At 40.1% G+C, this 14,982-nt stretch overlaps 1 protein-coding gene across 3 annotated transcripts in view; it reads left to right on the plus strand.

The window, feature by feature from the left end:
* The window catches only part of LOC138007327 (uncharacterized), a 28,298-nt gene extending 16,387 nt beyond the window's left edge, over positions 1 to 11,911 (plus strand). For all 3 annotated transcript variants that reach the window (XM_068854145.1, XM_068854147.1, XM_068854146.1), the window contains exons 3-10: positions 3,186 to 3,466; positions 3,552 to 3,644; positions 5,165 to 5,284; positions 6,391 to 6,535; positions 7,410 to 7,542; positions 9,586 to 9,710; positions 10,224 to 10,316; positions 11,170 to 11,911. In XM_068854145.1, the coding sequence (XP_068710246.1) occupies positions 3,186 to 3,466; positions 3,552 to 3,644; positions 5,165 to 5,284; positions 6,391 to 6,535; positions 7,410 to 7,542; positions 9,586 to 9,710; positions 10,224 to 10,316; positions 11,170 to 11,273 (1,094 nt within the window). In that variant the 3' untranslated portion in view covers positions 11,274 to 11,911. The remainder of the gene's footprint in view (positions 1 to 3,185; positions 3,467 to 3,551; positions 3,645 to 5,164; positions 5,285 to 6,390; positions 6,536 to 7,409; positions 7,543 to 9,585; positions 9,711 to 10,223; positions 10,317 to 11,169) is intronic.
* The last annotated feature ends 3,071 nt before the right edge of the window (positions 11,912 to 14,982 follow it).

Consider the following 14,982-nt stretch of genomic DNA (forward strand, 5'->3'; position numbering starts at 1 on the left):
CTTTCGAGGCTTCATGAATCCGATTTCAAATGCTAGTTCCTGGTACTTTTCAACCTTCTACTCTTCAGTTCTGGTGATGTTCTGGTCCGCTGGCACAGCTACATCAATAAGTGTCCATTTCTTTGCGTCTTTATGCAGTAGAGTAATATCTGGCCGATTATGACAATGAATTGTATCAGTCATCCAGTTGAGAGTATAATAAAACGAAAATAATTCACTTACTGGAAAATTATAGACGAACGATCGACGTTTCGGCCATATCACACGACCTTCATCAGGAATCTGCCAAGTCAGCTTGGGTCACGCAAGTGTCACGTGATAGCTGACTCGGCACGGCCTTCTCTTAAGAAAGGGGGGGGGGGGCTACGGTTCGTGCTATCGCACACTTGGGACCGTGCGTTACGGGACCTGAGCTGAGTCAGCTATCACGTGACACTTGTGTGACCCAAGCTGACTCGGCAGATTCCTGATGAAGGCCGTGTGATATGGCCGAGACGTCGATCGTTCGTCTATAATTTTCCAGTAAGTGAATTATTTTCGTTTTATTATCTGGCCGATTATGTTTCAGCACTTTGTCTGTGTAGACAGTCATGTCCCAGGTAATCCTCACTTCTCCATTTTCTGCAGTTGGCAAGGGTTGATGGTCATACCCGGCTTGTCATACCCTATCCCATACTTCCTGTACATCTCCCAGTGTACCCGCAGGGGCACCTTGTCGTGGCGCTTCCTATACTCTCTCTGGGCAAGTTTCTTGCAACCACTGACAATGTGTCGTACTGTTTCAGTGACATCTCCACACAATCTACAAAGTGGTGTCTCTGAGGTCTTATCTATGCTGTACTTGATCGAGTTTGTTATTAAAGCTTGTTCCTGGCCAGCAAGAATCAAACCTTCTGTTTGCTTTTTTAAGAATCCATTCCTGAGCCATCTCCAAGACTCCTCTCTAGCTTCATCTGATATTTGTTGGACAAACGTACCATGTAGGGCTTTCTCCTTCCAGTTTTTAATTTTCTCGTCTTTCCTCCTCCTCTCATAGTCCTGCAGACCCTCTTCTTCAACAAGCAGTTTCTCCTTCAACGCTGCTTGAAGCATCCACTCTGTGTTCTCTCTTAGGTAGCCATGAAGGGATTTGCTCTCCCTTCTTACACACTCCTCGATGCTGATCAGTCCTCTTCCCCCTTCCTTTCTCGGCAGGCACAGCCTCGCAACATTACTCCTGGTGTGCAGACAGACATTCATTGCCAAGATCTTCCTAGTTCTTCTATCCATATTGGCTACCTCCTCCATTGTCCAGTCCACAATCCCCGCACTGTAGCGTACTCAACCTACATCCCAGGTATTGATGCCATCCATCAAATTTCGTCCATTGAGTTTTGATCTACACAACTTCTTGACTCTTCTGATACACTCCGATGTTATATTGCCTTTCATCTTGGTATTGAGAGTCTTGTCCAACTGTAAGATGCCAAGGTATTTGTAGCCTTCCTCCTCTATTTCCCCGATATGCTGGTCGTCGGGTAGTTCTATTCCGCTACTGCCAACTTGTCTTCCCCTTCTCATTTCCAGGACAGCACACTTGTCTAGCCCAAACGACATCTTAATGCCTTGCGAGAAGATCCTTATTACTTGAACAAGTGAGCCTAGTTGATCTTTGCTTGCTCCATACAGCTTCAGATCATCCATGAATAGTAGGTGGCTAATGGGCTTCATGTCCTTTGCCAGTTTGTATCCAGCTCTCATTTTTCGTAGTACTAGGGTCAAGGGTAACATGATCACTATAAACAGTAGTGGTGACAAGGAGTCACCTTGAAAAATTCCTCTCCTAATGTCCACCTGCCCGAGAGCCATTCCTCCTGGTGTCAATACTGTCTTTCAGTTCACCATGCTGTTGCTGACTATAGAGATCATACTCTTGGCAGCCCCAACCAAGGCATTTCATGATCCATGAATGCGGCACCATATCATTTGCCTTCTTGTAGTCTATCTAAGCCATTGACAAGTTTGTCAACCTTCTCCGGCAGTTCTTCAGGATTGCCTTGTCTACAAGCAATTGATCTTTACTTCCTCGGGATCCCTTCCTGCAGTCCCTTCTGTTCATCTGTTAGCAGTCCATTCCTTTCCAAGTGGTGGTATAACTCCTGTCAAGAGCTTCCACATCATGGGTAGGCAGGCAATAGGACGGTAGTTGCTGGCCTGGGCACCCTTCACTGTGTCCTTTTGTATCAAAACTGTTCTTCCCCTGACCATCCACTCTGGTATATTCCTTTGACATATACAGTCTTGCAAGCATTCTTGCAATCTAGAGTGCAATCCTGTCAGTTTCGTAAACCATAACCCCTGAACAAGATCGGGGCAGGCTGCATTCCAGTTTGCCATCTTGCTCACTCCATTTCTAATATGACGAACGGGCCTGCGCTGCTGATCCACAGGACACCTGCTGGACGCGACACCTTCACTAGAAGCTCCAGTCCCGTAGACGTCGTTAGTGTGAAATTCAATATTTGACATTCTCTCATCAAAAAAGGGAGTTGTAACCCTAACATGGGTGACTTTTGGGTTGTTGGCACTTTCCAAAGGTGCCACCAAGACTCTGGTGGGCGGGAGCGTCCATATTCCCGTGGTAGGCTAAGGCACCAACCTGTTCAACCCCAGTGCCCTGATAACACTTTTCGGGTTATTGTCTCACTGTCCATTAAAATTGTCTTCTGCGTCTCCGCAACAACCTGTTCGAAGGAAGAGGAAGGAAGGAAGAATTCGAAGGAATATCATGCAATAGCCCTTTTCACGGTTAGTTTTTCTCGTTTGCATTACAATGTAATCTAACGTGTATGCGAGGCAATTTCGGGTTAAAACTACAAAATAGCCCGAACTTGCCTCACATACATGCTAGATTTATTCTAATGCAAATGAAAAAAACTAACCGTGAAAAGGGCTAATGTTCCTTCAAATTGTTCCATTTCCTTTGCAAGCTGAAGGGTCGTAGCCGGCCAGTTCTGACAAAAGGAAAGCACCCTTAGATTCTTGATATTTCGCTTCCATTTGTGGAAGTTAAAGAATTACTATAACTAGCAACTTTATTGACGTCTTTGTCGTAGATTGAAAGGTCCCTATTGAATCAATTATTAAAAGTGAAGACTTTTTTGAAAACGTTGATCACGCTAATGCTGTGCCAAACTAAATTACAGGAACACTTGATGAATATGAAGTGGGCGACTTGAGTGGAAAATATGGCTCTTTCCTGAACTTGACAAGTTATGAAAAGAAGCACATCGATTATAATCTGCCTCTGTTTGGTCCAAACAGCATCCAAGGTCGGTCCGTTGTATTGCATAAGCATAAAATAAAGGAGAAAAATAAACGATGGGTTTGTAGCAACCTCAAGCCAGAACTTGATCCCAATACTTACTTTGTCATGAAAGCCTCCGCGAACTTTACTGGACCAACCCTGAAGGGCATGATTGTCATGGTGAGTTGTTTTGAAAGACCTTTATCATCACCATCATGGTTCAAATTGTTTTTGAAAGAGAATCTTTATTCGTTAATTCATGCAGGGTCAATACCTCCCTACCGAGGCCAATGTCGCTGCCCCAGAAAGCTCAATCTACATCGACGTCATGTACGTGGATCCGAAAACCCCGTCATCAGTAAGTCAATCGATCCTGATTTGTCTTTCTGGAATTAGCTCTCTCTTACTAATTGCCAGTTTCAATATCCAGGCCAAAAGAATCCAGGGTTCTCTTTTCGAAGTGGCAAGCAAATGCGAAAAAGGTGAACTGGGTCTACTTCATACAGTTCATATTTGGGAGCTGGAGGCAACGCCACCAAAAACTGGGTTTTAATACGTAAACAACGTGCGTCCACACGGTTCCGGATTCATATCGTTAAATTAAAAAAATATCCACTCTGGAGAGCGTATTCAAAAAGTTCCGGATTCGCCAGCGAATTCGCAGGATACGTGTGGACGGAGGCGCATCCACAAAGAAAAAGTTGCGTATTCAAAATATCCGGATACGAGTGGACGGGGCCTTAGACGACGTTCTTACCAACTGATGAGGCCAACAGGTCACGATGCACGCAAAATAGGATATGTTAATAAACTCAACTGACGTTTTCGTTTGCTTTGTCTCATCTCCGAATTGAAAATGTGGAATAAATCTTAACTTACCATAAGAGCTGAAGATTGCCTCCTGTTTTTTTTTTTTTTTTTCTTTTTTTGTAAATGGAATTTTTGATCAAACATTAAGATTTCCCTATTTTATCTCTGATGCTCTCCAGGGCGCTAATCATTTTTACTCGTTGATACGTGAAGCGAAAAAAACAGTTTCATGGAGACAGGAAGAACGTTGACTGTTCTAAAAACTACAGAGACCTGAATGTCGACTTATGTAGTGGTTATCCTCAAACTTAATACTTCTTTTTCAATATTTCTACTTCTACTTCTACCTTTTTCTTCTCAACACTTTCGTATCCAGAAGAGAAAAATTCATATAAAAATTACGCCTGTAAAAATAGTTAAAATACTAATATACACAAATAAGTATATTAAATTAAATATCAGATATAAATACATAGATAAATAGTTAACATAATAACACTAATATATAAAAAAAGAGCAAAATGGTCGCTCTCCTCGCCTGTGTTTTTCTTGTTTACATAAATCAATGACTATTGCCACGTCATATCCTCGTATACACAAGATGGTGGACATCAATTTTAAAAAGCCTCTTTTTGTAGCGCTGTTGTTGGCTATTTAAACACATTAAGCCAAAATGAGTGATCAAGTATGACAACACAGGTAAAAAACTTTGGATTCAAGGAAACGTATACTAGGCCGTGCTTTCCCTTTAAATATATATATATGTACCACTTATAGAACATACTGACATTACATCGTTTCCAATGCGGATGCTACGTCTAGGAAAACATGTCACTTACGAACATGAACGGATAGCCTATCAGTTCATGTTCGAAAGTAACATTACCTATCACAGGTAAAAAAAAGTATAACAAGCTCATAAAATTTCGGGTTTGTTGTATTCTAGTTTATGGATAATGAAATCAGGTAAATTGATTTTCTTTTATCTTTGCCCGTTACCTTGTCTTCTATTAACGGTCCTTGCACTAGCATGTGTCTGTAAAATTTCGCTCCTTCCTCTTATCTCAGGAAAGCCACAAGTGGGATATACATCTCGATCCTGTTGGGGATGATGCAACAGCTCCCGATCTCAAAGAGAGATGTATGAGTTTGCAGGAAGACTTTAACCCTTTTGGAGTGTATGGCGAGGTAGGACACGGTAAAAATGTAAATAAATTCTGCGCCTGATAACAATGATAATGCACGATGATAATATTTCCACGCGGACTCTATGAGTACACTTGAAATGCAAATTCAACTCGATCAGCATTTCTGAAAATTTATAAGAGCGTGTCCATCAATTTCGCGGAGAACTGCTTGACCATAAGCTTGACTTCCGGCCTGGACTCTAGGGCCTTCCACGCCTTGCTCGAGATTTCTCATAAAGTTGCCCGAAATCTCTCAAAACGTTTCTCAAAAGTTGCTCCAAAAAAAGTCTCATGTCCGTTTTTGTAACGAAAGTTGCTCAAAAGTTGATGAAAAGAAACACAAAAGTGGTTTTGTCTAGATCTCTTAATGTGTTATTTGGTATCATGCAAAAACATACAATCTGTACAACAAAAGTAAGATTTCAAAGCACATTTGTGCAATTTTGCGTTGTAACCAGCGTTGCTAAATGAATTTGGTCAAAATACGTATGAGTAAATATTACTTTTTTCAGTGCTCTTTTTTTTGCTTTTCACAATAACTGGCTATGATATAATATGTTTCTGGGATGCAATGTGCTTCATAACAGAGCTTTTTCTTTAGACACAGTTTCCTTGCATTCGTCACTGACCTGAGTTTACCCGACAGTACAGTATGATGCTCTACTTTGAACTGATTTAATCTATCCCAAGCACTCTCATTTGGATCGGCTGTACTTTGGACAGTTCGCTTATTTCCTGCTGGATTTGTTTGTTCTTTGCGCTCCCTTCAAACCGCCGCTTTCGCTGAAGTACTTAGTCTTGCAGTAAATTGTAGCGTACGCAGTAAATGCCATAAAATTTGCAATTCACTATTTTCACAAACTGTTCAACTCAAATTCATGAAACAGAAGTGGGCTACTAAGCAGCCAAGAATAATGTTTCCGTTTTCCCAAGAAGACTTGACTAGAAACGTACATCACAACAGGAATATCGTGTGTCACATGAAAATTTATGCATCGCATTGAAGAAGGGTTTTAGCTCTTTTGTTTCACTTTTGAGATTAATTCTTAAGTCTGCATTTGCGTCCGTCTTTCTTTCCTTTACACGTCACTGATTCATTTCCTTTAGGGAACTTATTCTTCGGCATGCAGTCCGACCAACATGCTGCGTTGTGAAATAGGAGACCTGACCCAAAAGCACGCCCCTATTAATGTGGGCGGTGGTCGCCAGTTTTACAATGATGTGAACCTTCCACTGTTTGGTAGAAACTCAGGTAATGTTAAAACAGCTGATTACGTTTTGAACTTAGCCATTGAAATTAAGGATCAGTTCGCTTTTCCTTTCGCGTTCTTCGAACTGGAGCCGTGGTAGCTTGTTGAGACGCCACTCTATTCACAGTTTCGATGATGACACATCGGTTGGTGCTGGCTGCATTTGAATGCGCTGGAGTCCGGTTGCACCAGATCCCTGAGATTAAATAGCGCACTTTGAGGTCAGACTTGACATGATGATATCGTATACTGACCCGGACATTTCCCAGCGGATGTGTCCAAGATTGCTTCACAGTGACATGCTAAATGATTTTTAATGGTTATTCAATGCAACCAATATAATTCTCGACCCATAAAAGAAACCAAGCGACGAAGTCCATCACTGTCAAAAGACAATCTTCTCTTCTTCTAACCACAATTCTCGTGACATGTAAGTCATCCTCTATGAAACTTTAAAAATAGACTAAATCCGTAGGGCCAAGAAAGCCTTTTTAGTTTTTGAAGGCAGAGCACAACTTACCTTCATATTAAATCTCACAAAACCACCCGCGCAATGTCAGTTCTAAAAGTAACCGACATAGAAAAGAAAACAAGTGCCGGCAACAGTTAAGTGGATATACTCATTCAAATTGTCATTGATAAGATGTAAATATGTTTTACCAAGAGAATAAGATTAGAGCGAATCCCTGTCCCCGTTATGATTATTTGAATTTTATTTCGAGATTATACCCGCTTTCACACCATCATACCGACAAGGTGTAGTCGTTGAGATAATCAAACAGTACCACATGCACACATCTAATTTCAACTAATTTTCATCGAAATAGAATATTGGGGATTCAACCTGTTACCACATATTCTCTTGGTTTTGTTTAGTTGTCGGTCGTGGAATAACAGTGCACGAGAAACATATGCAACAACGTCGTGTCGCCTGCGCAAACATCGTGGCTGACTCGTCCCTATTTGTAGATAGATCTCTGGTGTTCGTTAAACAAGATCCATTTTCAAGGTATGTACATTGACAAGTGTTTCATTGTTTGTACTTCGTTTATAGTTTTAGCCGTCTTTAAATTAGAAGAATATTGTCGCTGTTTTGAGCTCCAGATATAGAAAATGCAAGCTAGACACTGCCACTTATGTCGAGAAATTCACCTAATTAGATGCACACCCGAATTACACCCGAATTACACACGAAGTGTCCCTTTAGCTCTAAAGGACCGTTTAAAAGGTTTCAACATTTGACCAACATTCGTTCAACAAAAGTTGATAAGATGTTGGGCAAGTGTTGGAAGCAAAAACAAAGTTGTGCGGAGGCCGTGCAAACGGTTCCCACATTGCGCCAACATTGCGCCAACAAAAGCCTGACCAACACTTTCGCGAAATTTGATTGGGAGGAACTAAGAACTAGAAACCAGTCTCTCTCTCATCCAGATAAACTACGCCATATTGACTTTTGCGGCTTGACGTGAGCATGCGTTCTACAACTGTAGACCAGATTGTTCAAACGGCTTCAGCACCATACAACATTTTCGAGAACAAAGGAAATGTTGTATCGATGTTGAATGAGAGTTTAAACCGATTTAAACTTGATTCAACACGCTTTCAACAAGCTTTAAACACTTGTTGGACGATCTGTTCAAATGCACCGAACATTTGGTTCAACAAAGTGTTGAATGCACGTTGAAGCAAATATTTAAATCGTTTAAATGGGACTTTAACCTTTGCTGCCTATTTCCAACAATAACGCAAGGGTAAAGGTTGGCGTTATTTTTAGCTTTGGGTAAATGCAACTGTTTATCCTAACTTGAGTAGCAGCATCGTTTTCACAAGTTTTTTGTTTTGCTACATTTGTTTCACCCTCCCTTGCCTCACTGCCTTCACTTGAAACCAGTTTATCTGATGTCACACTACATACTAGATTCCGCAAAATCTTAAACAGACTTAACGCTGCATCCGGTAGATCCGCGTTATTTCCGATCCAACAACCTGTTCCAAAACAAACTACATCTATAACTAGGTCACCCCAACGATGTTCACCGGTACATTATCCGTTGTTATGAATGAGCTATCCCCACTTTAACTGGCTGCTGTAACATTTACTTATTGTGTTCCTTACTTGGCAAATTTGAGTATCATTCAAATTAAAAACTACCTCTTTCGAAATGCATCACCCTACTACTGCGGCACATGGTATTCCGAATAAACGCTTAAAAGAAGCGTCTTGTTGTCTGTATTCCGAGACACGAGTGATGTTGAAGAGCAAGGGGACACTTCGTGACGCTTATTGAAATCCACATGCATCTAATTAGGGGCATTTCTGGGCATACCCTCCAAGAAATATTATTGATTTAATGGCGGGTTTTTACTTTCCGCTTTAACTTCAAGGAATATTATCGTTATTTTAGGTCATATGAAACACTTGACAGGAGTAATAATGTATGATCCACAGTACTACTTAAGTGACAGTGTGACAATTTGCGAGACCTCGCAATCAGTAATTGTCAATATTAAACTGGAAAAAAAACTTTATCTGACGTAAATTTCTGACTTGCGGACATCGAAGCCAATGCATGCTTATGTATGCGCCTTAGTTAGTTAGTTAGTTAGTTAGTAAATAAGTAAGTAAATAAGTAAGTAAGTAAGTAAGTCAGTAAGTCAGTAAGTAAGTAAGTAAGTAAGTAAGTAAGTAAGTAAGTAAGTCAGTCAGTCAGTCAGTCAGTCAGTCAGTCAGTCAGTCAGTCAGTCAGTAAGTAAGTAAGTAAGTAAGTAAGTAAGTAAGTAACGCCTTTATTTAAAGAGGGTAAACAAGTGATAACCTTGAAATTTGTGGCCCTTGAATGAGGAGGTCCATCCAAAACTCGAATGAATAGGACAGTGCGTCGGACACTCCTTCAATCTTATTCGTTGCTTTTTTAGTATTGGCTCTGATCACCAAGATTGAAGGCACACGATCGTGTGACTGCTAACGCCCTCATGTATTAAAGCACCAGTGGACTAAAAAGGCAATTCATTTGCCTTGACATTTTTCTTAATAATATGTGTCTTCTTTCAGTGCACATTTTGTAAATGTTGTGGCTAAGGCACTTGAAATTCCAAAGTGGCGGTTGTTCAATATTCGTACCGAAGGGTCTGAAATTGACAAGTGCCAAGTAGCAAAGTTTGGGATCATTGGCAACGGTAAGAAAATATTACTGGTATTTATTACTTTACTCTCTTACTCTCTTATGTAGGAAGTAATCTTAAAAGTTTTTGATTGCCAAACTGAATAGAATTTACGTAATACAAGTATAGGGGCACATTATACAGATAGTGTTTGGGATGGCCAAAAAATATCACAGGTTTCCGTTGACTTTGCATATCTTCCTGAACTTGGCTTGATGTCATAATTCTCAGATAAGTTTTAATTCTCACTATAATTAAAGTGGTTCAGTTCCTCAACAAAATGCATTACCTTGGATAAACGTTGAACAGCAAGTTTCCCATCACCAGACGCCTGTCCCAGATGGTCGTCTGATATTTTCCAAGAACGTCCATGTAGTGTACTTTTTTTGTTGATGAAAATTAACTTTAAGCTGTCCAACAGACTTATTCTTGGTTGACATCTATTTCAATGAAATACAACCTTGTAGCTAACCTCCAAAGCAGTGAAAACTTACTGTGATTCGGATTCGTTTGTCTTACTCATCACAGCGGACCAAGTAAGTCAACCTGTTATGAAACTATCAGAAGTTCTCAGCAATAATCCAGGTGCCCTGGATCAATATCAACCGAACGAAGATTGTGGTGAGTTCTGAAAATATCAACATATTCCCTTTAAGTTGTTAACCATAAAAATATTAATGCAGCGTTTTGTTCTTGTATCCTTGAAAAAAGTCTTCTTTTTCCTGCCCGCGTAAAACACATTTCTAAGATAATAGACATGCTATTTAATCTCAAGAGTTAAGAGGGGGGATTGAGCAATTTGTTATAATGTCATCTTTTTTATATCTGTAGTTCCAAGAAAATTTCTTTACCGACCCAACTAATTTTGTGCGGATGAAGTTTATGTCTACTCCCTTTTCCGTCTAAAGGGTTTTTGGATAATTGCCTCTCCCCATCAAAAAGGGAAATTGTCGGTCCTCTATCGATCCTTCCAGCGGCCTAATATCAATCGCCTGGCAGAGATTGAAAATAACCCTACTCCCCCTGAGTGAGTGATTGAATGCCACTGTACAAAAACTTAAAATTCAACTGAACTGTTGCCAATTACAAACGGCACTACACTAAAACTTATTGCCTGAAACTATCAGAACCGTCCAACAACGATAGAGCTTCCAACAGGGGCACCCAATGTCAATTTTCGGAAAATATCTGTTCGGAAGACGATTTGAGATCTAGAATTTTCGGAACATTTGTTGTAAAATTTTAAATATGCGCGGAATTGGGAACGAGAACTTAAAATAGCTTTGCGAAACTAAAAAATTGATTTTAACTGTGATGGGGCTTGGGGATCCGTTCTCTTACCTGATCCTGTTTAGTATAGGGAAAATGACTGTAGATAAACTTTTGTCCTGAAATCTGAAAATTGTCCTCATAAACTTGTTGGTAGGAATGAGAAATACACATATTTCTTTTACATTTGCTTTTGTATTCTCAGAGCCAGCGCTACAAGTAGCATTCATTTCAGGAACAACACGTTGCAGACAATGGAGCATCTCTTATTTGGTCATGGTTGCTATAGTAGCAACTGTTTGGAGATGAAGCCGCGCCCAACTGTTGTTGCGCTATTGGCGGTTCCTCTTGAAAGTCGCCTCGCAATTTTGTTATTCTCTGTTTTCAATTCCCCATTATACACTTTGTTTGCTTCCCAAATTTGGCATTAAACATTATTTTCAAATGCTCTTGGAAATACGCAGTGTCCCCAAGAGCACTTGAAAACAATAGTTATGCAAAATTTGGAGGCAAACAAAGTGAAAAAATAGAGAATTGGGGTCAAATATTTCAGTGTGGTGAGTCACGCTACTCGACAGTGTTGATAAAGGTCGAATAACCACTGTGAAAGATTTGCAAAGCTTAATGGCGTGCAACTGGTTTTGAGGCATCTGTTCTTTTTCTCTACATCTCGTAGGTGTTCGCGAAAGCGGTCCGCCAATCTTCTCCTTGTTTCGCCTACGATGTTTGCACGATGTTTGCCTGTGGTGACAGCGGAGTCTGAGTAGCCCCGTTTTTTGAAAAACTGGCACATTTCCTCACATTTTTTGTTAAAAACGGAGTCGTTACTACAAAGCTTTCCAAATCTTTCACGGTGGTTGTTCGACTTTTATCAACTCGTTTGATAAAATCAATTTGTATTATTAATAGTCCTCGTTTTATTCCCAAATAAATATTTCTTTAACTTGCATTTGCTAACTTTATTATTGCCTTTTCTGTCCGACAAGTTGGGTGATACTAAAAAAATTAGACCCTTCGCCCTCAAGGGCCACTTGTCAATACCCCTTTCGGCTTCGCCTCATGGGCTATTGACCCGCAGCCCTTACGGGCTACGGGTCTAATTGTTAAACATACCATGCTCTGAAAAATAGCAAGCACGCGTTTTCGGGGCGTTTTTACTTTTATTTTAGTTTAATTTTCTATATTTTGGGGGCGTTTTTTAGTAAAACAATTATACCACTCGCGCTTGTTGGGTATGAGATAATTATAGCCAACTCGTGGCTACGAACCTCGTTGGCTTTCTCTCATCTCATATCCAACGCGCGCTCTTGGAATAATTGTTAACTATTCACCTCCGAGCAACTCACGCGGGATTTGCTCCCTAAAATATTTCAATCGTTGCCCAGGAATAAAGGAGTTAAAATCATTTTTTGTGCTATATTATCTCACTGTTTTAGTTTGTACTAAAACAACTATTCACCTCAGTATCGTTGGCTATTTAACAATTATTCCATTCGCGCTTGTTGGATATGAGATGGTAAATAGCCAACGAGGCGCGTAGCGCCGAGTTGGCTATAACCACTCTCATATCCAACAAGCGCGAATGGAATAATTGTTTTATTAAATTCCTTAAACTCCAAAAGTTTAGAAGTACGAAATACGAGCGAAAAAAGCGAGAAAATCCTAGCGAAATCGAAAAAAGTTGATGAAGATGCGATGTTGTGTAATACCTCGTGGTCAGACAGACGCAGGCTCATCACAAAAACATTTCTTACCTTTTCGCGTATCTCTAAGCTTCGAAAGTGATCTAAACTTTCCACAAAAACGTTTTTCTTTTGCTTTATACCGAAAGAAATTTCGCTTTCTGGCGTAAACGTTTTTAGTTTAGCAACGCTAAGCGCAATCATTTACCATATAACGTCAAACTAAGGTATATGAGCTGATAACCGAGATTGAGTGAACCAATCAGAGCACGAGAATTGCATTATCCGAGGTTGAGAATTTAATAATGGTGGATATTAACCGAGCCGCGAAATGGCGAGGCAAATATCCACTACTAGCCACCTCCACTTCGATGAAGAGTTGTTAAATATCGCGTATGGGTTAACGCAAGCACAGGCGCCAGCATATGAGCACTTATTACATAAACACTAATGAAATACCAAGTGAGCTTTCGCCCGAAAACAAAATATCTTTACATGCGAAGATAACATGTTGTCTTAACACGTGAAAAGATCATGTTGCTATGGTTACATATAAAAATCGTGCCTTCCGATGCCTTTCGTGAAATGATTTAGTATTTCATTGGTGTTTATATAATAAATAGAATATTTCATGGCCGCGAGGAGATGGCAATTTCTCTTCTCGTGTTGAAAAAATTTTAAAACGCGAAGGGAATTTCGTATCTCCGCGCGGCCATGTAATATCCCCTGTTTATTTCACCGTGAAAACGGGTTGACAAAAGAATAAGCACAGGCGCAAGGATTAATTTTTTTTCCCTTTTCCTTGTCCTTGTGCTTATGCTTGCGTTGTGTGAAAACGAAACACAGCATAAAGACAAGGAAATTTGCTACGTCTGGCCAATTAAAGCACTCGTTCCAGATTCCCCGCGTCTGAGCATTTGAACAAAATGGCGGATGACGTGGTTGATTTTCATGCTTACGTCGACGTTCGTTGTCACTTGCGCTTTGTGCTTGCTTAATGGTTCTGGGTAGCAGTGCTTTTCGCGCGTTTAGATTGTTTAACTCGGTGGTGATCAGCAAATACTATTCATCTTTAACAAGGCGTGGTACATAATGAAACAACTATTGTTCACCTCGCGGTCAGTGAAATGATAGATGTCTACCATAATTTCGGTGAATGATTATTAACTATCGATTCCACAGTTCACTTCAGGCATCAAAGCACTCAGCAACACCACCACTTCAATAGTTAGTATTCAATCGTGATACACCGAGTTTTCACAATTCTTAACCTTACCTGTTTTTGTTACAATTAGCTCTGCGCTACGCACAATATCCTTGCAGATGGAATATTAAACTGATATAACTAAGTAATGCCTCTTCACATTTCATAAAACGGCATATCACATTGAAAAGAAAGTGAAATCATGTAATCTACCAAGAGTAAGGGCGGATGTAGTTGCAATAGGACGTCTTCAACCAGCCTCTAGAGACACCAATAACGGTAGGGAAATGTGCGACTTCTGGTAAACGAACAAAAGATGCTAATGAGAGATCTTTTGTTTTCGTCCACCAACATGGCGGCGAGGACGTCACATGAAAACCTCCTGTTGCGGACATGCATCTAGTTGATTGCTGTTTTAAGGACGGTGCCTACTATTGTTATCGCGCATACGTTCTGCGCATCCCGAGATACTCGGGTTTCCTATGGGTAATGCTTACTAATACAGGGATATTTTTGCGCAGTTTAAAACTATGCGGAGAAAACAGAACTCAGCAAGTGCTCTTGGTATCTAAAAAGAAAATTGGGGGTAACCATGCATTTTTCAGGGATAATTAAGCTTCAATTTGGAAAAGAACGCCATACAGTGCTTTGTATTTTAAAGCTTTTTAAAAACATTGTTGATTAATCATCTTTGAAAAATGCATCGCTACTCCAAATTTCCTTTTGGGATTTCAATAAGACTTGTTAAGATCTGCTTTTCCCGCGTACTCATAAACTGGAAAAAAATACCTTTGTAGGCTCCGTCCTTAAGCCAGAAGAATTTATTTTTTTTACGACAGTAGGTTCTGCGAAAAGTCTTGCCCCTTCCTCCATGTTATTTTCCTGACGCGTTTTTCGTTAAGATAAAGGAGGACATTATATTTCTCAGTTAATCATTAACTGGTATCGTTCCAAAATTCGCTTTGCAATACACGGAAAGGTTACGTACTTCCAATGGTATTCGAACATCGTAGAGAAGTTCAACTCATCACGAATATACCTATCTTTCATTAATGCACTTATTAACAAAGTTCCTTCAATAATAAAGGGACACTTTATTAAACATGCACCACTTAAATTCCTATACAAAACG

This window comes from Montipora foliosa, chromosome 6 (assembly GCF_036669935.1).
Source record: "Montipora foliosa isolate CH-2021 chromosome 6, ASM3666993v2, whole genome shotgun sequence".
Taxonomy (NCBI): Eukaryota; Metazoa; Cnidaria; class Anthozoa; order Scleractinia; family Acroporidae; genus Montipora; species Montipora foliosa.